At 43.6% G+C, this 22254-nt stretch overlaps 2 protein-coding genes across 4 annotated transcripts; both read right to left on the bottom strand.

Moving 5' to 3' along the window:
• Positions 1-3833: 3833 nt before the first annotated feature.
• Positions 3834-9132, bottom strand: LOC136538052 (protein NAR1-like). The gene is made up of 11 exons (XM_066530041.1): positions 8652-9132; positions 7707-7789; positions 7455-7608; positions 7101-7287; positions 6793-6919; positions 6104-6254; positions 5963-6012; positions 5525-5696; positions 5297-5423; positions 5095-5186; positions 3834-4333 (listed from the first exon to the last, which is right to left on the bottom strand). Exons 1-11 carry the CDS (start codon positions 8769-8771, stop codon positions 4181-4183), a joined length of 1416 nt encoding a protein of 471 aa, XP_066386138.1. The 5' UTR covers positions 8772-9132; the 3' UTR covers positions 3834-4180.
• Positions 9133-13314: 4182 nt separating this feature from the next.
• On the bottom strand, positions 13315-19925 carry LOC136538051 (DExH-box ATP-dependent RNA helicase DExH3-like). Of its 3 annotated transcripts, none has more exons than XM_066530037.1 (19): positions 19619-19925; positions 19344-19498; positions 19157-19244; positions 18825-19055; positions 18597-18692; positions 18304-18492; positions 18013-18172; positions 17789-17919; positions 17513-17683; positions 17159-17431; positions 16785-16979; positions 16130-16333; positions 15866-15935; positions 15631-15779; positions 14884-15192; positions 14740-14799; positions 14378-14530; positions 14181-14291; positions 13315-13963 (listed from the first exon to the last, which is right to left on the bottom strand). In XM_066530037.1, exons 1-19 carry the CDS (start codon positions 19832-19834, stop codon positions 13466-13468), a joined length of 3459 nt encoding a protein of 1152 aa, XP_066386134.1. In that variant the 5' UTR covers positions 19835-19925; the 3' UTR covers positions 13315-13465. The 3 variants fall into 3 exon arrangements, with proteins under 3 accessions (XP_066386134.1, XP_066386135.1, XP_066386136.1); XM_066530038.1 differs by having other exon boundaries at positions 15631-15716; XM_066530039.1 differs by having other exon boundaries at positions 19635-19743.
• Between the last annotated feature and the right edge of the window lie 2329 nt (positions 19926-22254).

Below are 22254 nucleotides of genomic sequence, written 5' to 3'. Positions count from 1 at the left end.
CTCTAAAGAGTACTTGATTCACGTTTTGGCCGGCGGTTGTGTTTGTTACTCTTGGAGCTTGGCTCCTAGCCGGCTAGAGCGTCGCCCGGTGAGCTTGCTAACTTGTGTGGTAGCTTTGGGAGGTTTATAACCACCTCTTGAAGCAAGTAAAATCACCCTTCATCTCAAGAGTTTACTCTCTTAACTTGAGAATGAGGTAGGGTTGCAAATCACTAAGCTTTGTGGTATACCTCAACAACGTGGACTTAGGCAAGCCTTGGTGGCGAGCTGAACCACGGGATAAATCCTTGTGTCATCATATGCTTGTGTTGCTACACTTGTGTTCTTGTTGTTGTTGAGGTGATTTCTAAGATTGAGGTTGATCTACTTGTGTGTGGTGTTCCCACCACTTTCAGTTGTCGATCTATGATCTACCACCCTACAGGAAGCTAAGAAATTTACCTGATCTAAATTTCGTTGGGTAGATTTTGAATTGTGAACTAATCTCTCCTACAGCTACGGCAGTGCCACGCTCAAAGAGCGGCAGTGCCGCTGGTGAATTTGACTTCGGTTTGAGTTGAATTATTACAGGCCTATTTACCCCCCCTCTAGACGTACCAGAGATCCTACACATCCAGCATGGCTTCAAGCCACTTTGATGAGCAAACGCTTCTCATGGCTTCTTCAAATGAGGTGGGATCACCCTCCATTTGAAATTATTCACATTCATAGACTTCTTAGTCATAAGGAATGGTTGGTTTCCTAACTCTTTGAGACCTTCTAGGGGGCTCGTTAGTTGACACTTTTCTATATGAGGTTGTTGCTGCTCTTCCTCATGTGTAATAACGGGTTCTATATAATCCTGAATGATAGGTTCCTCATGTTCATTCAATGTTGCCACAGGAGAACTAACAACAGGTGTTGTTACTACAGTGTCATGCACTGTTGGTACAACAACAACAGGTAGCGTGAAGAATGATTCCTGAACCATCAGAGTGGGCACGTATACCCGCTTCTCTTTAAAATTAATTTCTCGCGCTACCATGCTCCCATTGACCATATCATCCTCCAAAAACACAGCGTGTCTCGTTTCTACAAACTTCGTATATCTGTCAGAACAATAGAAGCGATAACCTTTTAACTTTTCTGGATAGCCAATGAAATGGCAACTAACTGTCTTGGAGTCTAGCTTCCCTATGTTTGAATTAAAGACTTTAGCCTCAGCTGGACAACCCCACACATGTAAATAGTTAAGTAAGGGTTCCTTTCCTGTCCATAACTCATATGATGTTTTAGGTACCGACTTGCTTGGCACTTGATTAAGAATATGAATGACGGTTTTTAACGCCTCCATCCATAACAAGCATTCAAAATTGTATCACAAATATAAGATCTAGGAGACAGAAAACAGTTTTACATTAAATGTTTACTCCCTCCAGATCTCAAAAACGTAAGGCCCCGTTCGTTTCGCTGAAAAAATAAATCGAAATACTGTTTCGGTTGATTTGTTGTGAGAGAAAAATACTGTTTCGACTGAAAAAACAAGCTGAAAAAACTGACTGTCAAGAGTCGAACTCGGCTCACCAGCTTGAAAAGTAGTGCCCTTACCAGGTGAGCGGAGAGGTTATTCTGATTCTATTGTTTTAAAAAAAGTAATTCTGATTCTAGCTACTAACCATAGCCTATTGAGAAAATGGTGTTTTTGCCCCTGTCCAGAAGCTCAATTGTGATTTTACCCTTATTTTTTCAACTTTGTGATTTTACCCCTGTTATTTTAAAACGAAGGAGCCGTTTGCCCCTGGTTTGGATGTCCGTTATTTAAGGGCTGATTAAACGATTTAAAAAAATAAAACACATAAAATCAAATGCGAAATGACTGAAATGCCCCTTCCTCTTCATTCTTATCCACTCGTTCTCTTCGCTGCTATCTGCTCGTGACAGCGAGTCCGGGTGGCAACGACGACGTCCCTAGCTTCTCTTCCCCGACGCAGACAGGTGAGGCCTCCTCGACGCGGGATCTGGCGAAGTCCCTCCCCGGCGTGGATCTGACGAAGCCCCTCCCAACGTAGGCAGGCGAGCCCTTCCCGGCGCGGATCTGGTGCAGGCAGGCGAGCCCTCTCGTGCGGCTTCTCTCCCCGGCCCGCCGCTCGGACGAGGCCCTTTCCTGGCGCAGATCCGGCATCCCTCCCTGGCCCACCGCTCGGACGAGTCTCCCATGCGCGACGCTGGTGCGGTGGCAGCAAACAGAGGGCGGGGCAGGGGCCGGTGGCGTGGCGTGGCGGGCGGTCAAGCGGCCGCGTGCAAGGAGGGCGCCGCGGTCTCGTGCGGGGCTGAACGCGGCTCCCGGCGGCACCTGGCCGCGGCTCCCGGTGGCACCTGGCAGCGGGTCTCCACGCCGCCGCCTCCCCTCCTTCCTCCGCTCCTCCTCCCCATGCAAGCTCCCGTGCCCAGACCGCAAAAGCAGAGGAAGGTGGAGGCGTCGCGTTCGGACGGCGCCGTCGACTCGATGGTCATGCTGGTGCTGCCTACGCCCCGGAGCCATCGCCCTCCCGCGCCCGTGCACGCGCCGACAGTGAGGAGCCACCACGGGGCCGACCATGCCGGCTTGTGCACGCGGCTGTGAGCCTGCTCCGGCGAGCTGCGCCCCCTTGCCTTCCCCTCGGCTGTGCCAGTGCCCTGGACCACCGCCGTTTTTCTTGATGCCGTGGACCGCCGCCGTTGCCAACTTCCCACTGCCAAGAACCGGCCAACCGCGTTCGTGATGTCGCCCTGGTGCTGTAGAGCCGCCCTGCTCGTGCTTTCGTGGACCGAAGCACGAGATCGAGAGCTGTCCGTGCGCTATCCACGCGCCTCCCCCAGCGGCGTTCGCGTCCTCGGCACGGCGCACAGGCGGCCCGTCCCCGCTCCCCGTGCGACCCGTCCCCGTACCCCCAGCGGCCACAGCCTAACCCTGCGCCCCAACGGCTAGGCCCCAGCACCGCATCTCCGATGGCCGCGCCATGGCCGGACGGTCGACCCCGCGCCGCGCGCAACAGAGCCTCGGCCAGACAGGGGCAAAATCACAATTAGGCATAAAAACAAGGGGTAAAATCGCATGGACATTCATGTCTTTTATACAAAGTTTAACACCGTTAGGGGTGGATGACGGAGCAGGGGTAAACTGGTGCTTCGTGAATGGCACAGTAGGGGTAAATTCACAAAGTAAAAAAAATAAGGGCAAAATCACAATTTCGATATAAAATAATGGTACAAACGCAATAACCCCTAGCCTATTTAATATGAGCAAAGCAGAAAGTAGGCACCCTAATTACACACTCCTTGGTATTTGAGGTGATGTCCCAAACAACATGTTTTCGAGACCTAGAGGAAGTATTATTTATTAACCAATCATCATTAATCATATAATAATATGTCTGATTAAAAAACAGAGTAAAAGCACGTGCATTTTTGTGTTGTCTTTTAATCTGTCTTAAATCTCTAAAATATGTTACACTAGTGGACTACCCCACGCGTTGCTGCGGAAATTGCAGATTAGTGGATTGCGTGGTATGATGACGTCGATAATAAAATACGCATGTGTCTTGCTGACATGAACATTACAGTTGCATGTACTAGTGGTTTTTAATTGTACGTGATAGTGCATTGCCCAGTTGAACAACTTACATATTGAGATAAATAGCTAGGGTTTTACTTAACGGATGTTCATTGTATATGATAGGGTATTAGTTGGAGAGCTTATATGTTGAGAGAAATAACTATTAGGGTTTTGTTTTATAAGAGTATAAGATTAGAGAACAGCCGGAGTATGTTTTTCATTCCCTTACTATTCGCGAGCATTTAAATACAGATACGGGTAACCAACGAAGCTCACATATTCTTCCTTTAAAAAAAACAAGAATTGCGCCAACGGACGAGTACCAAACAATGAAAAGGTCGTCAAGACCTACTTCGTTCATTTTACACATTGCAATTTAGCTCTCGTTTCCCTTTGGCAGCGTACAACATTAACTAGAAATCACTGAAAACCTATAGCTTAACAAAACTTCTTCCCTGTAATGCCAAAAAAAACACTTGAGCAAGTTTTAATTACTGTGTGGTCAATATTTTCTTAGTATGGACAGGTCGCCATGTTTGCTCTGTTTGCAAGTCCCTCTTGGCTCTTGAAGAACATAGAAATTCCTGGTGCAACAAGAAACCTCTATCACCAGTTCTGTAACTGTGAGGCCACACTCTTCACCACTGGGTGATATTCTGTGTGCAAATGCTTCTTTGCATTCTCTGAACCAGGTTGCTCCAGCCATTCGTCATATAGTTTTTTCGCGATAGGGTTACTGAAAGGATCGGATATTGATATCTGGTACATAAGATACACAATTAGTGGAAGAACATAATAACCCGCATAAGGTACACAATTCATGTAAGACTCTTTACCAGATTACAGGGAAGAAAACACTCTGCAGTTATAGCATATTTCCCACTTGTGAGGATAAAACTATGGAAACAAATTAGAGGATAAATAGCATCCCATCAAAAGAAAATTTTGAAGGCTAAATAACATGGAATATCATATATTGTTCAGCTCAGCAAAGCTACTAGAGATGGAATAGCAGGTCTGACAATTGAACGGATGGTTTTACTTTTCCTCTATTGAAAGAGGCAAAATTACAGTACGAGTAAAATCTGGGTAGCAAGCTAGCAACATTATACAAAGAAGAAGCAACCAAAGCAAACAAAAGTACACTAAGCTACAAGCTAGAGGAGAATATAATAAAATCACAAGATCTATACCTAATAAATATGAAAACATTTCAAGTGATGACTACGGTGCATCAACTAAAATGTCTATAACTCCACGCCCTACATGAATGTGGATGACTCGAAGTGAGGTCAGGACGAAGATGCACCACAATGATAAGCAAGTTGCCTTATAAACTACTCCCTCCATTCCAATTTATAGGCCGTTTTGGCTTTTCTAGCTACATAACTTTTATTATGTATCTAGACAACGTATATCTAGGTGCAAAGCAAAAGCTATGTACCTAGAAAAGCCAAAACGACCTATAATTAAGGACAGAGGGTGGTACAAGAAATGTTGGATTTCAATTAGAAGCTTACATCTTGTGTGTACACACTCTCCAATTGCTGGATAAGTTCCTTGGCAGATTGGCCTTGAACAGGCTTTAATTGACCTCCCCCGTTCAGACAACCTGCAGAACAGTAATAACTAATAAATGCATCATAGAGCCAGATCCTACATTTTAGAACTTGTTTATTGAAACTTACAACTATCATGCAAAGACATGTCATAATGAAGTACCTGAAGGGCACGCCATAACTTCGATAAAGTGGTATTCACATTTTCCCATCTTAATCTTCCTAACAACATTCTGCAGGTTCCTGAATCCATAACAAAGTGCAAACTTCAAAACAGGTTTGCCCTCCACCTGCTAGCACATGCAGCATTTGCTAATTGTTATACACACATTCACTCCAGCTAGGTAAAATAATTACTGGTTTTCCACGATCATCAAGGGAATGAGTTTACCTCCAATGTAATTTCACGAAAATCTGAATTTCGCAAGATTCTAAAGTCAAGAGGACCCTCTATTTCTCTCTTGTAGATGACATGTGCTGCATAGCGAAAGACCGTTTCTGCATAGCCCCCAGAACCTCCAGAAACCCCATATAGATGGCCTTCGTCATCAACATTTGTCAACCTGGGTTATAGTAAAGAAAAAATACATGTCAGCTCTGAGATAACTTAATCAAAACAGATAAAACGAACAATGGTATATTCGGATAATATACAGACAGTAAATGATCATTACATGGATTTCTTTTCAGAACAGGTGGTTGGAAAAAAAATAGCTAAAATTTGAAGACAGAAGTAGCAGTCAAACAGATTATAACTAATTAATAGTCCTGTACTTGAGAAGATAAATGAGTATAGACGCAGAATGAAACACCAAGCACATGGCCTTACAGTCTGTCCAATGAAGATTCCTCTAGTGTCTTGAAATCAATAGATTTGGACTGCAGAAATATGCAAATCATAATAAGTGTCTCCCTTGTTTTTCAAATCCATCAACCATAGTACAAGCAAGAAAAAGAACCAAGTAGCAACCTGTATCAAGTCTAATACTTCACCAGTTGTCAGTACTGAATCCACCTCTGTGACTTCTTTACCGTCTACTGAGAAAGTGAAATCATCCCGGACAGCCTCTAGCTTCTTGTCGTAGCAGGGCATCACAGTGACATGATATACATCATACGGCCTACATACCCCAAAAAAAGGAGGTTACAACTAAAGTCAAATACTAGAAAAGTAGAAAGTAACAGTATTATAAAGACTGGTAATTTTTTAGCCTTCAGCAAATTAGGATACATCAGTAATACAAACTTCCATGATTGTTGAGAGCTTGAGGCACATCTATACGGGTTATTGGGTAAACTGAAGTGGACTCAGTCGCTGTCTCTAAGTGTATGAAAGAGAAGGATGACCTACATCGGTGAGCCACAGCTATTTTTTACAAAACATTTACTGATGACAGGTTTCTTAAACCAAAAAAAAAAAAGAATAGTTGGTGGGAGCATGTAGGTTTCCTATTAGGGAAGTTTGAATTACTCATACAATAAATCATGTTTATTAATTCATATTAAAAATAAAACATCACTTATGGCATTATAACTTTTGCAAACATATGACAGTAATGCCAAGTTGCATCGCCAGCACCTTAGAAGGCAAAGAATTTTTTTGTCTGTATGAAAATTGATTTCAAGATAACACTATCTAGAGCAGAGACAAATACTCACTTTAGACCAAGTTTCTCAACCACATGGTGCTTAATGGCTGCACCAATTGCCTGTTGCGGGCTCTTTACAGATGATATGTATGGTAGGATGTATGAACCAAGAGTCTTTTCAGCATAGCATATCCAACCTGCAAGTGGAAGAGGCTGTGACACATATTTTGTGAAAAAAATCGTGTACTTGTTTCTAAAGTAAATGCATAAAAAGGTAGTGATAAACCATTAGTATTATACATGCAAGGTTACAGCATTTTTAAAACCCAGACTGCGTTATGTAAGTATCCATATGTCATGTTCCAGCAAATATTTTACCCGGGCATGCAGATGAAATCATTGGAAGATTGGCTCCAGCTTCTTGGCCACTAGATGATTGATTTTTCTGATAACGTGAAACAAATTCATTGCATGCTTCAATAAGAGATAGATCTCGACTCGAGCTTGTGTCAAAAACGGCCTTTACGCCAATCGACTTGAACAAAGCAGTCAGTTTTCTGAGAACCTGAATTTAAAGGAGTTACATTCTGCTTTAGTTCTCATAAGTCATAATTGAAGGGCAACCTGGCAATAGTTTTTTTTTAATAAATAACTCGTGGGAAACATTTGTAAGAGCATATCTGCCAGGGTGATGATGACAGGGGAATGGATATGGCAAGCCCATGTAATTACCTGTGACTGAGAAAGACCGAAGAATGCAGCTAGTGATGCTCTTGACTGGGGAGATACAGATACAATAACAGCTTTATCAGAGTTTATGCGATCAATGAAGTCACCCAAGCTTTGCTTCTCCAGCATAACTGTCTCTGCGGATGTTATACAACCACTAAGATAAAGACGAAACAGTCAGCCTTGATTGAACTTGATCAGGTTACTTATTCACAACTGACTTGGAAGAGTAAAAAAGAAAATAAAAGAAAAAACCTGCATGCCAGACAGTCTTTTAGTGAAATCTTGACTGCTTCCTCTGGAGGTTTTGAGCTCACTGTAGTTTCTTTCTGCTTGTTCTGTAAAATTTATGTGTCAGGAATATGGGCAAGAGTTTGCTTAAAGGCTGTAGATGATGAATTGACTTATGAAGTTCCAACAATGCAGATGTGAAGCTAATTGTTAGCAGAAATGAACATGGGTATATCCTTAGCATTTTCAAAGTTGTAGGTTCTTGGGAAATGCAGCAGGTTTCATTCAGTAGGCTGTGACACTTATACTAATTGTTCTGATAAAAGTAAATAAAGCTAGAAATTTCTTTCCTGAATCATACAAACGATCGTTTTTCGTAGATGCAAATTAAGGCGAAGCTATGCTACCAGGAGTCTATTCTGTAACAAGTAGGTGCGCTATTCTGCTCAAGTTTGGTACAGAAGGGGGAAATAGTATTAGGCTATCCTTTCATCGTAAAACTTTGAGATCAAGGTATTTGGTATTCTTAATGCCTACAGAGAACCACCTTTGATTACAAAATGAACATGATGTTTTTTTTGTATCCACTCATTACAAGTCATGGTTCCTTCTAGTTAGAGCAACATGTAAGACATCATTGGGAAAAAAAACATTTTATTCTATAATTATGAATCTAGATACATTTCGGAAAAACAAATGTAATAAGAGTTCAACTGTAGCTAACACAAAATTTCCCTTCCTATTTATCGCACAGAAACCAACATGAGAAACCTGGAGCCAAAATAATTTTATTTCCTATATCTTTGTCATTCGTGATATGATCGCACACATCACTATCTCAGGGTTCGAAACAAGTATGGCTGGTGAGCTCATCAAACTGCACTCAGCCAGCGCATGGGGGCATGGCTCGCCCTGGACACAAATACTAGGGTAAACAACGAAACATGGCGGAGAGAGCTGTGTCGGTACCTGGAGGCGGCGGGAGGAGGAGGTGTTCTTATTGAGGGAGACGATGCAGTTCTGCGATGGGGCGATGAAGTCGTTGAGATCGGACGCCTGCAGCACCGGCGAGAACCTGCTCGACGACATCGTCGGCCGGCCGGGCGGCACCCCAATCGGTTCCCGGACTGTTTGGGGTGGTCTTCTCCGCCTCAGAGATTACAGAAATCAATCCGCGCTGGGTAGCTTCGGAACGGGCGGCGGCTGCCAGCGGGGATGCCGGCCTCCCCGTATAGCTCCGCGACGGGGCGGGAGGCGGCGGCTGTTGCCTCGCTAATAAGCGCGAGGCCGCGAGGCGAAGGTGATGAATGACGAGAGCGGGAAGCGGGCAGTTCGGCGCGGCCACACGGGTGGACGCCGGCGTGGCGGCGAGGAGCGGCGGTGGATTGGTTTCAAGGGCAGGCGGAGGGGAGAGAGGGCTTCTTCGTTTTGTGTTGGGCTTCTGGACTTGTTCGAGCAAAGCTGGTTGGTCAAACAGGCCACACGCTGACACGACTCAGGAACGTGGCAAGGGGCCAAAATGGAAACGTCGGTTCAACAGGGTACCAATCCAAGAGAGAGCTTAAAAGTTGCTAAGAAAAAAACAAAAATAATGTAGTAGTTTGGATGGATCTCGGCATTCTTTTTGAAAAAAAAGGATAGTATGAGTTCAATATAAAAAACAATATTAGAGATGGAAATATTGTAATAGCCACACTGGATATTTTTAATAGTGGCCTAACATTTTGAGAATACCTTCGTGCCTTAGACAAATGTAGCAAAATGAAGACTGTGTTTTTCTTTAGCTGAATAAGATCAAGTTCGAAAAAAATTGAGGTATAGCCCGAACATAAGAAGCATATAATATTTTTTTGCCCACTAGTATATATAGCTCCCTGCCTGATATGCTGTCGTTCACACGTCTCAAAATTTTCAGGTATCCTCTTAGATTCTAGAAGGGTAGCATTATCTTCGTTGGAGGATAAAACAAGCAAAAGTGTCATTCATCGAATAATGAACATAAACAAATTAGATAAGATAGAATGTGGAAGACAAGATAGATATCGATTCCTCCTCTATATTATTGTGATATACAGAAGTATAAACAACTCTTGGCTATCTCGCCACACGGTGGTCATGTAGTCCTGTGAGGTTGCCAACAGAAATTTAAAAAGAGTACTAGTACGTGCCAGATACAAATAGCGCCACAGCCACCAAGCAACTGTTCAATAATTATATTCTCAATTACTAGTAAACAAACTGGCTCCCTACAAATTGGAGCTGAGAAAGGGACAGATCAGAGACATAAACAAAAACAAAGCATACACGAGTATACGAACGCGACCATGGCGCCTTGCTTGACGACGACGCAGCCGCATCACCGGGTCTCACGCATGACGCAATGCACTCAGCGCTCGCGGGTCTCGGCTTCCAAGTTCGGTGGGGGACTGTCACCGTGTGCGGTCTGGCTTACTCGGTGGGATTGGCCGGGCCACTGATTTCTCTTCCTTCCAAGTCGGAGCAATTACTGTTTATCCCAACAACAACCGTCAGGGACAGGGTCACCGTCTTTTTTCCCCTGATCAAGGAGATTCATTAATCAAGGGATTGCAGGATTACAATCTGAGGACAGCAGGTCGGAAACACATGTCGGGGCAATAGACCACCACCCTCCGTATCGCCGGTGACCTATTTTGGTAAAGCATGAGCTACTCTATTACAAGTTCGAGAAGCGAAAGAAAAACTCTTGGAATAAAGTACTCATCCCCCCAACAGGGTTGTCAGCACGCTCGATCTCTGATTGTTGCCTGCTTGCCATAGCCGCAGCACATCCTGACAGTCCGTTTCTAACCAAAATCTCTGAGCCCCGGACTGCAGCACCAAGACCAGGCCATCCCGGCATGCTAGCGCCTCCATAGTTAGTGCGTCCAGGCGGTGGTCGTACCACTTAGTCCCGCCTCTAACAAAAGTCCCAGTGTCATCACGTAGGACAACACATGTTGCACCTTTCCATTGCTGATCATAAAAGGCTCCGTCAGTATTGCATTTAGTCCATTCCACTAGCGGTCGTTCCCAATGAGGTTCAGTTCTCCTGGCCACCGCCACCACCTGGGGCTGCATAAGCTGGCCAAGATCAAAAGCCATGTCGATTGCCCACTGGACAGACGCTCGTATCGGCAAAGATTGCTCCCCATGTCTTTCGCTTGTTTCGTTGCATCCAGAGCGGATACGTACCAATAATGATTGTTACTTGATAAGCCCTCCCCTCTATCAGATCTGCGCCTAAGTATCAGGATGGAGGATCGGGAGTTTAACACCTATAAGAGCTTTAGTCTAATCCCAGAATGCCTGGGGACAGGATCACCGTATAAAAGCTAGAACAGAAGTGTATGGGTAAATAGAGTTTGAAAGGACGACTAACAGGAGTTTGATAGAATTTTGATATACTTCTAATGAAATATTTGGAAGGAGTGAGTCGGTGAACGTTCCGAAAGACCGCGCTACAACTGCTTTGCTTGTTGGTGATGGGGTGAGCCTGAGTGACTCACCCACCATGACTCCAAGCTTTGCGCTTTGCTTGTTTGTGATCTCCCACCTCCGGATTATACCAGGACAAGTCATGCACACCGTGGAGCATTGATTTCCTTCCAAGGGGTATGGTACGTAGCCGACCAACACCACCAAACCATCTCCAGCAGCCCTCAATACCACTCCTCATCCCTGTAAAACTGTTATTTTCGAGGAGTTGAGTGTTTTTTCATGCTCCAGCAGTACCCTAATAGCTCTCTTTTTTGTGCCCACCAATATCTCACTCATCTCCCCTCAAATAAGAGGAGTTATATCGGTTATATCTCCTCCCGATAGTGTTGAATTATTGGTGAGTTGCTGGGATTAGTCTAAAAAGAGCTTGTAACAATTGTCGGACATAGTGTTGTGACTTGTTAGCCTGTGTTGGAATGCTCTGGGTCTACAGCAATACCAACAATGGAAAGGAGGTTATAAAGGCTAATGACTCTAGCCGTTCAAATGTATTCCTGCCGCAAAGCTGGTGTGTTCTTGTTTGGTTTTAGGTGGAAATTGAAGGGGATGCATCATGCATGTTAGATGGGGGTCATGTTCTATTGTTTGCCAATGCTTAGGTAGGAAGCAAGGAAGGGGGGTGCTTCGATCATTACTAAATCATGATCATGAAGCATTTGTTAGGTTGTTGTGATCTATTCCCTCAATTCAATAGTTAGAGACGTATTAGGTAGAGAAAGTTCAACATTCACAGGCGCACTAGCCATTGTATGCATCATTTCTCGTTCCCGTGCATCTACTCTCCCGCATGCACTTATTGTGACTTCTTGTCTACCGTGCGGGGTAGTATTTTCATACTATTCACATGCATGCAATTGGATCATGCTACATGCAACCTAGTAGCCACTAAACCGACGCAATTTTTCGGGCTACAAGGAAAAAGTTTAATGTGAGCTATCGTCGCAACCCATGTACCACCTCACAGCTTTTCCAGCACAGAAATGGCTCATAAAAAGAATTGATCACCTACGAGGAGCTTTCTATGGAGGGGGGAGACGCCGGATAAAGTCTACAGGGGTTCACTCAATTAATTAGCCAACAACTTGCCTCCCTAGAGGAAAAAGAGGCCTGTGGATTTTGGATCTTGAAGGTTGAGATGGCTGTGGTTCCAATGCAAACATGGGGACAGATCATGGACCAACCCATTAGCAACCCTAATGCAACACACTTAGGGCAGTCCCAATGATGTATTGACGATGGTTTCTATCCTCATTAAATGACTTGCCATGTAGGTAAAATGCTGACATGGCAACGTAATTAATGAAGAAAGAGAGCAAAAATCCTAGAAATGGTTTCCTCATGAAGAAATCAGGTCTTCTCTTGACCTAATGCACCAAAAAACCATGAAATCGCCATTGGAGAGAAACCACCAGTTTCTAGCGGGCTCGTGCCGCACTCCCATTGGAGGAAGAAGATAGAGTTGAGAGAGAGAAAGAGAAAATAATTATTACTCATAGAAACCATAGATTGAAAAACAGTATTTTTTTATGCGGTATCCTGTGTTATAGAAACTACCAGTTTCGTTGGGACTGCCCTTAGTGCCCGCGGGCCTCGGCTTCCAAGTTTAGTGGGGGACTTCCGCCATTTGCGGTCTGGCTGCCTTGGTGGGATTGGTCGGGGCATTGATTTCTCTTCCTTCCTAGTTAGAGCAATTATTGTTTCATCCCAACCGTCGGGGACAGCTAGAATAGAAGGTGGGACATGGTGAGACCATTAAGCCCCTGTTCGGATATAATCGGATTCGTATCAATCCACATGTTTTGAGATGGATTTGAGTAGAAATTCAACTAAATTTCATCTTAAGACATGTGGATTGAGATGGATCCGACAACATCAAGATTAAGGTAAATGCGAGCGACCTTGATACCGAAAGTTTCAACGGAGAGATCTAATAATTCCCGCACACTTGTTGCAAAGGGTGGTTGGACTTACTGATCCAGGGGGAGAACAGCTATTAGAAGCTACTTCTGGGGAAGAAGAGAGCTTTTTGGGAAGAGAAGGAAGAAATTTTAGATTGGCGTTATGATTCTCGTGACATATTCTCTGGAAAAAAAAATCTGCGTACAAGGTATTCTGCGGTGACAGCAGCCATAAAAAAATGTACAAACGTAGTAAAGCATTTTCGGTAAGCTGTAGCACCACCACACGTGTAACCAAAAACTGTTTTCTTCTTCTTTTGTGCGTGTGGGCCAATCCACAGCAAATGTTCACCCCCCCAAAAAAAATCATCGTTTTCTAGAGTTATTCTTCGAGTGCCGCCTCGGTCTGGTGAGCAGCTTCAGCATGCTATCAGTCAGGTCCAGCGGCGAGTCATCGTCGTCCTCGTCCTGCGTCTTCACGCCGGACGTCTGCGTCAGCCACCCCAGCGCCTCGATGGCGGCGTCCCGCTCCGCAAGTTGCTTGTTCCGCTTCGGCTTCCCCACGAACTGCATCCCCTTGAACTCCACCATGGCCCTGAACTCGTTCGTCTTGAGGTGCTTCGTCTTGTACTTGGGTGGGGTGTGGCCGGCCCGCATCAGCAGCGTCTGCAGCAGGCTCTTGGGGTTCATCCCGTCCTTTATGATGTTGCTCTTGCCGTCGTCCTCAGGGTTCCGGAGCCTGGCACGGCTTGTTTCGCGGCCAAACACGAACCTCCCTTCGCATAGGTCACCAGCGACGAGCTCTTGTACGGCGAATAGGATGTACTTGCCTTCCTTGTGGATGTCAAAATTTGGGTCTTCAAGCTGGAGATGAACAAATAAATTATCAGATTACACAACAAGGGTTACAGTCGGACGATTGACTGAAATAAAGCACAGACCACTGCTCAAAGACTGTCGATTTTATTGCATACCACCAAGATTTCTACTAATTATTTGTTATTGTTAACTAGAAAATGGAAATGCATAAAAATCTAGAGAACCCCTTTGAAAAGTGAACCCAATTGACTGCATGACTCACCTTCTTCTGTATAAGTTTATCAAGTTCTTCTTTAAGTTGCAGGTAGCATTCAGATAGGCTGGGATCCATAAAGAAATCAATGTAGCCATCGAGCATCTTCAAGTGCCCAGCCTGAAACATAACAGTTAGAGAGCATACAGTAACATAATAAACACAAAAATCCATGAGAAAACAATTGGTTCTAAAACACAATGTACCATGCCTCCTTTTGTTACAGCACCACCAAACAGAAAGAGTATGGAGTCTGATACTCCAGTTGAATCACGGATGAAGACAGCATTCACCTTCACCTTCTCACCAAAGACCAGCCATGGATATGGTATGGTCTGATATTTTGCATTCACTGAATTCTGAATTTAAGAATAATGTCAGGAATTCAAACTTGGAAATCAGTGCTAGTTTGGTATCAGTAGGAGTCTAAGCATGGAATCACTTGCCAACTTGAAACTTTCAAGTTGAAAGGCATCTCATAGCATATGATAGCAGGGGTGATTAGATAGCTAGATACTACACAGGACATTGTGTACGAACATTTCAGGACATTCTGCTATGCACTTACAACATAAAGAAGAACTTGGCCGTCATCCATGGTCTTAAAGGACATGGAGTTTTCTCTATGCTGCAAAGGAAAAAATTGAGTTGAACTGTTAATTCCAGCCTAACAAAATGGATATATACAGAGTAATTGTCAACAGCTGTTTACCACAACAGATGCTATCCCAGGAAAAAGCCCAGAACATATAATACCGCGGACCAATGATTGATTATGGCTCAAACTGTTATTTGTATTCCCATCAGAGTCTATCAAACCAGAATCCTTTAAAATATAGCTGAATTGCTTCCGAAGAGAGTGAATGGCTTGTAGTGTTTGAGAAGAAAGGAAATTTCTCCAGCAGTATTCATAAGCAGACCCTTCTCTCTCTGCATCCTTCCATCCTTCATAAGCCCGAATGAGGGCCATATGATCACTATAATCTTTTGCTGAGAATCTAGATTTTGCTGTTCCTGCCAACTAATGTATAAAGTATAATATGAAAAACAAGCCTTCTTATCTTCATGCAAATAAGCTTATTGCTAAATAAAAAGCACCACATGCATTTTTTCAGGGGAACATATCTAGTGCAAACCAACCTCTCCGTGCAAACCGTGCAAACCAACTGTGGGGGAGAGGTGGGAGGGGGATTTGCAAAAGCAGGGGAGAGGTGGGAGGGGGGATTTGCAAAAGTGTGATTACTTACACTTTTGCAAATCCCCCCTCCCACCTCTCCCCCGCAGTTGGTTTGCACGGTTTGCACGGAGAGGTTGGTTTGCACTTGATACGTTGCCTTTTTTCAGTACTAAAATATCCCTACTTTCTCATAAATATAACTTTTTTCTAAAGGAAATTTTGATTCGCAACCAATACTCAGTCACTAATATATACACCAATGGTGGAAATTAAAAGGCTTACATCCTTCTTTTCCTGTGGCAACAGGAAAGGATCCCGAACACTCAGTCCAGCAACTACAGTAAGTATAGGATCTATGCACCGAAAAACTGCACCCATTATAAGCATCTTTCCCAATTTTGGATCAACTGGAAGCATGGAAAGGTATCGTCCTGCAAAGTTGAATAAGGAAATATTTGTAATATTCAGTCCTAAATGTTTCCCCAGAGCATGCAGGGAAGCAACAGACACTGCATACCAAGATCAGTAAGGTTCTCATTTCCATCTAATGCTCCAATCATCTTCAGGAATTCCACTGCATTTTCGACCTACATATTTTACCAAGTGTAAGCGGAAAGGATTCAAAACCAGAAGAAGGATTGTTTACTACCTACTTAAAACATTTATATGCTGTGTACATGCTCAAAATTTTTCAGTTAATGTGACACTAAATCCAACAAAGACACCAAGGCAATGAGGAAAAGGGCATATGCAAATGTCAAGGTATGATTTAAACACATACAGCTAGTGGTGCTGGAGGCTGTAGAGCAGCTGATAGGAACTCCCCAATGCTGCCGACTTGCAAACTTTTTATCTGCAGACATAATGAATTCAAAGGAGTTCTAAGAAGCTCTGGAAGCTGATAGTCTGCAAATGCATCATACACACATCTAGGGTACAGATGGTAGCATTCTCCAGGTTGCACACGGCCAGCTCTACCCCTCCTCTGCATTAAGACAATGGGTACTATGAGAATTGTCGTGATTCACAAAGATGAATAGATGGTACTGTAAACAAAGTGGTCGAGTGTGATCATATATGAGTCAAGAGGTTATGTTGAAATTTGACTTGTAGGGATTTTTTTCAATTGTTATTGTTGATCTTCTAATTGTAACCAGTGAATACTGAAACAGACCAAAAAGATGCCTTATGAAAGGTTTGAGAGAGAGAGAAACACACGGAAGGGTTAACAGAGTTAAGGACTATTGCAATTAAATGAACATAAATAACCCAGATGTCAGCTGAATAAATAGGTCTTTTGAACTTGGTGTTGCCAATGGACCAAAGTTCTTTTAGTCAGGAATTGGGAGTATAATTGAACAGAAGTCTCAAATTTGAGTCAAAGAAAATATCTATTGATGAAAGATGAAACAAGCAGACAGAAGCTAAGAATTCACCTGACGGGCAGAAGCTTTCGAAATCCATGAGGGGAGTAAGCAGGGAGTATTGTTTAGAGCATCATATGTGGTTTCCTTTGCTTTACCACAATCAACGACAAAAACGATATCATTTATTGTAATACTTGCTTCTGCCATATTTGTGGCAAGGACTACCTTCCGAACATTAGGAGGTGGCTTCTCAAAAATTAGCCTCTGTGAACAAAATACAAATGTAGATGTGAAACACAGAAGGGATGCTCAGGATAACAGACATCAAACAGCTAATAAACAAGATAAACCTGTTGTATATGACATCAATTTAGGCACAATACATGTGGTGTAAGATTTAGTCACATCAGCATCACTATGATATGCCAGATTAGAGCAACTACCTGCTCAGAAGTAGCCATAGAACCATGGCATGCAAGCAGCAAAACCCTATTTGGATCACCTAACAAAGGGTGTGCTTTCAGTTGATCCTTCAAGCAAGTAATATCGTCCCATCCAGTCATAAAAACTAAAACAGCACCAGGTCGCTCTTTGCGACATATGTGGCACAGAACAGCCTCTATGAGGTTGAAACCAATGCAATCAGGATTCCAATTCACTAGAGAATCACGTGTCCTGGAACCATAGGTCTCAAAGCTTGAATTTTTAAGGGCTTCCTGCATAGTACATTAACAGTACCAGAAGAATGTTTAGCAAGAATTATATTAATTGACTTCTGTTTAGAAAAAAGGAAGTACCTCAACAAGTGTAGTAATTTGATTTTTCCTTTTTCTAGGCAATAGCTGTCTCTGAGTTTTCCAGACTTTATCTTGCCCATAATCATCAAGTTGATTGCTTGAGGTCAACTTGTAGCCTGACCTCTCTAATATGTCTTCCAAAAAATGTGCCCTTACTGGATGTGTGAATCCCTGAATTAACATTCAAGAGAACAACACAAATGTAAGATCAGTGCAGCTTTGTCAGAGTTATGACAATATGTGAGATAACTTCGGTGCAAAGACACAATAACTCACAGGAATATGAATAGTTGGTGCTCCTCCAAAATAACTTGAGAAGAGTTCCGCATTTAGAGTAGCGCTCATCAATATCAACCTCAAATCACGGCGCCGTGATAACAGCTCTTTTAGTACAATCAATAGGAAATCTATAAAACAATGCGATGACAGAATTGTGGTGAACTGAACAAAGATATAACCTCAACAGGGGTAAAGGGAGCAATCTAATTATGGTATCTGACCTTCATTCATGCCCCTTTCGTGTATTTCATCAACAAACACATGAGTCACACCATTCAAGTTTCGGTCACTCAGTAATCGTCTTAGTAAGATGCCACTGGTGCAGAAAAGCAAATGTGTATCTTTTCCCTTAATTCCCTCCAATCGGACTTTATAGCCAACCTATTAAAAAAGCTAGTATAGTATGCAAATACAATAGAGAGAATCTAGTAAGGACTTTTGTCCTTGTTCCTTACACATATTAAAGATGACCTACAGTAGCAGAAGTTGTCAAAAGGAAATTTCTGACTTACCGATTCGCCAAGATTTTCTCCTCTCTCTGTGGATACCCTTTCTGCAACTGCCATTGCAGATATCCTTCGTGGCTGTGTACAAATTATGTTACAAAAGGCCCCTCGACCAGACTCAATCTCTGATTCCAATACAAACTGAGGCAGCTGTGTCGTTTTACCACACCCTGTCTCACCAGAAATTACAATAACCTACCATTTACAAGAATGTCAGAGAAATAATAAAGGGTCACTAATCATGTTTTGGAATGGTTTATATGCCTGATAGATGTCTATGCATTTGCAATATTGCATACCTGATTGCGTGCAATGGCTGCTAGAAGCCTTTCTTTTTCTTTGTATGCTGGAAGTGATCTCCGGAATTCCAGCATCTTAGCACCTTCAGGTGATTCCTGTGTTAGAAGTACAATATGAAATTACCCATCTTCATATCTGATTATGAGAGCTGCAGAAGGCTTTTGTAAATTACCCATCTTCTTTATCTAATATGTACAAAATTACGAACCATATGAAGTGTGTCATACCTGCCAACTTCTCTGAAAATTTCGCATCCGAATGCTCTTCCTCTGAAGTATCTTCTCCATGACTGACCGATCAAGCAGAGAATCATGCTGCTCATCCAGGTTTGCATTCTCAGCCATCTCAGAGCCACTTTTTGTGTTGCCACCACATTTATCCAGTGGTAAGAGTGCACGGTCTAGATGCTCCTGCACAAGTCCTTCAACTCTCCTCTGCAAGCTCAGCGGGATCACCACCTGTTTGTTTCCACAAAGAGTAAATAATAAACACCCTTTCAGCACTAGCAAATTGAAATGCAAGTAAGGCATGATCTTGCCATTGAGTTCAACAGACAAACCTCTCTTTGTGGCCGCTTGTCATCCAGATCAGGCCTGTAGTTCGGCAGTGGTACCTTGCTCGCAACCACAACCCGCCCGTACATCTCACTGCCATTTCACACCCAGCATTCAAGTTCCATTCAGTTTCTTTTCCAACAAGTGCATGGACAGTTGATAGGCAGAAGCTGAGAAATGACACCACAAAACCTGTAGAGCCCCATCCTCTTGGCTAGGTTGGCTATCTGGTCATAATCCCGGCGGTCCCTCCGGTCCCTGGAGATGATCTCCTGCTCCTCCACGTTGCGCTGAAGCATGCTCAGCTTCCACCTCCACTCGTCGATGTTCGCCACCGATGACGACGGCTGCACGTGTAGTAAGAAATCACTCCGAGGCAGCGAACAAACAAGGAAAACAAAAGAATTCCGCTGCAGGTCACGCAGAGGTATCATCCGTGCGCCTGCGGAGCTGGATGTAGCACGAACCCGGAGGTCCTCATACTCGTGGTCATACTCGTCGTCTGAGAACTGCTCAACGGCACGCCCCACGCCGGGGAAGCTGCAAAAGGAGTGGCGGGAGAAGCCATTGAGGCGGCGGGGGAGGAGAAGGAGAGCCGCGAGAGAGATCGGCGGCGGGCGGCTGGGTGCGTGCGGGAGTGGGACGAGGAGGATGCCCAACCCGCGACGCAGGCCGCGGCGCATGCTACCCTTGGCTTGCCAGCTCTACTGCGGCGGCGGCATGACAGGAGGAGACGGAGCTCAGGGAGGCAGCACCGGCGTTTGGAAAGGAGGAACGGAGGATAGGGCCTCGCAGCGGTGGGCTCTTAGCCCTTCTGGTGTTTGGGCTGAAAGTTTTGCGTCCTCACATGGGCTTTGGGTATTTTCTTCGCTTTCCTAGACTGTATACATGATTATTGGGCTCTTTGGTCGTGGCTGTTTGACTACATGATTACATTTTGCTCAAAAAGAAAAAGACTACATGATTACATGAACGAAGCAAATCCGAATATAATTTCTCTTGTACCGTTGACAACAAGCAAAACAATGCATGTGACAGATACGAGGGCATGCACAATGTAAGGTTCTTTGCCTTGAGTGTTTAAAAAGAGAATGTGGACACATGATTAAATAAATAATGTAAAGTACTTTGTAAATCAGAATAATATTTCTCTTGAAACGCTGACAACAGCAAAGCAATGCATGTGACAGATACAAGGACATGGCACTCGTACAAAAACTCTCGCTTCCAATATGAAAGCGTAAAACATCTAAACTAAAATTAAATAATGCCAAATATAATTTTATAAAAAAATATATAAGCTTTTTTACACGAGCATATCCAACGTACATATTTTGACACGTACATACCATTACATATAGGTTGTTTTTGTTCTGACGAAGTGCCAATATCCGAGCAAAGGAATATCTAAATTACTGAATTTAACTTCCAGTTGGCCAGTTGGGTCCTCATTCCTCAGATTCTATATATGTGCTAATTGTAGGTCTATAACAGTTTAATTAATACCCCCTCATTTCAAATATAGGTCAATTAATAAGAATATATATAGCATAACACTTTAACTAAAAATAACATAACACTTAATCGATTTAAAAGAGTTATATCGTGCAATATCTTTTGTGAAGAATCTATAGCAACAATTCCATGTTTTTTTTTCATAGGACATTAAAGTTGTACATGTTTGATTCCGGATAAGGCCGGATGATCTTGTATATAATAATGTTATACAACTCCATGTCACCTATCTATCTCCTATATAATTTTGTTTTCTTTGGTCTTGGTAGGTGGTTAGTTTTTTTTTTCAAAAAACCCAATAGAGACATAGACACTAGCGTACATGCACTTATTACAACTTTTATTATCACTTTCCGAACCATGAATATTACGATTCACTTGGCTCTCCCGCTTCTTTTTTTCATTATCCCTATGTATTATGGCTATTTCCATATATTTTTTTATGCGGTGAACCTATTCTTTTATGTGTGTATTTATATATACTCAAACTTATATAAGAATAGATGAACATTAAGAGGACTCACCCCCTAATTGGGCACTTAGCCTACCACTAGGAAAATAGCGCTAGATGAATACTAAGAGGACTCACGTCCTATTTAAACATGTTGTCTACTACTATTGAAAAAATAGAAACCATTAAATGTTACATTAAAAACACATGAGAACCCACATCTTGAACCCTGAGCAAGCTATCCATATTTCACCGTAAAAAAACCTAACCAATTAAGCTACACTTTGTATGCAAGTGGTAAAGGTAAAATTAATAACTAGTATATATATCCCCTGTTACCGTGCTCGTAGTAGCGTGGAGTAAATACTGCACGGTAAAAAAACTCCCGGTAAATACTGCTATACTCCGCAGAAGTAGAATAGAAGCTTGGGACGCTAAACAAAAATAATAATAATAAAAGAATAGAAGCTTGGGAGTTGCGACCACTACAGTTTAGCCACGGGCCACTCCACATCCGCATGCATTTCTTCTTATCAAAGCAGTGTCCACGTCACCCTAAAAGCTCCCAGCCGTCCCATATTCGATCATGTGGCCCAGATTAGTCGAAGCAGCTTCTCACGCTTCCCGTGCGCTTATTCGTCTTCTCCACTGCTTCTCTGGCTTCTCGGCCGAATCCAGAGGAACAAATATATACTCAGCTTTCGCTTTTCGTTCTAGATTCTTCTCGCGACTTCCTCCCTCTCCCCGTCGCGTTCTCTCTCTCTCTCCCTCCCTCTTGCCATCGTGCTCTCTCTCTCCCTCTCCATCCCGACGCGAACAGGGCGACGATGGCTTGCGCTGGCGGGCGCGGCGGCTGCGGCCCTCCTCCTCCTTCTCCTCCTCCTCCTCTCCCCTTCTCTCTCCCTCGCGTCGTGGCGTGCCGGTTGGCGCGAGCCGTTGGCAGGGCGCGATGGCGCACCCTGGGCTGCGGCGCGGCACGGCCCGTCACCGGCCATGGCCACGGCGCCGCGGAAGCGGGCCCCTCCGGTGGTTGCCGATGCGGCTTCCTCCCGCCGGTCTACATCTCCTCCCGTGCTTCACGAAACCCTAGCTGCCTGTCCCCATGTGTGCGGCACGGTTGAAAGGTCCTAATAGCTA

This window comes from Miscanthus floridulus, chromosome 2, assembly GCF_019320115.1.
Source record: "Miscanthus floridulus cultivar M001 chromosome 2, ASM1932011v1, whole genome shotgun sequence".
NCBI lineage: Eukaryota > Viridiplantae > Streptophyta > Magnoliopsida > Poales > Poaceae > Miscanthus > Miscanthus floridulus.
The sequence above is the reverse complement of the archived record's forward strand: the minus strand, read 5'-3'. Positions and strand labels throughout refer to the sequence as shown.

Coding starts and splice junctions, on each gene's coding strand:
- LOC136538052 (XM_066530041.1), bottom strand. CDS start 8,771: ATGTCGTCGAGCAGGTTCTCGCCGGTGCTGCAGGCGTCCGATCTCAAC. Junction 7,790..8,651: donor CCTCCTCCCGCCGCCTCCAG/GTACCGACACAG, acceptor TAAATTTTACAG/AACAAGCAGAAAGAAACTAC. Junction 6,255..6,792: donor GTTGAGAAACTTGGTCTAAA/GTGAGTATTTGT, acceptor TGGGGTATGTAG/GCCGTATGATGTATATCATG.
- LOC136538051 (XM_066530037.1), bottom strand. CDS start 19,834: ATGCGCCGCGGCCTGCGTCGCGGGTTGGGCATCCTCCTCGTCCCACTC. Junction 19,056..19,156: donor ACAAGCGGCCACAAAGAGAG/GTTTGTCTGTTG, acceptor GGAAACAAACAG/GTGGTGATCCCGCTGAGCTT. Junction 14,292..14,377: donor CTGTAACAAAAGGAGGCATG/GTACATTGTGTT, acceptor GTTATGTTTCAG/GCTGGGCACTTGAAGATGCT.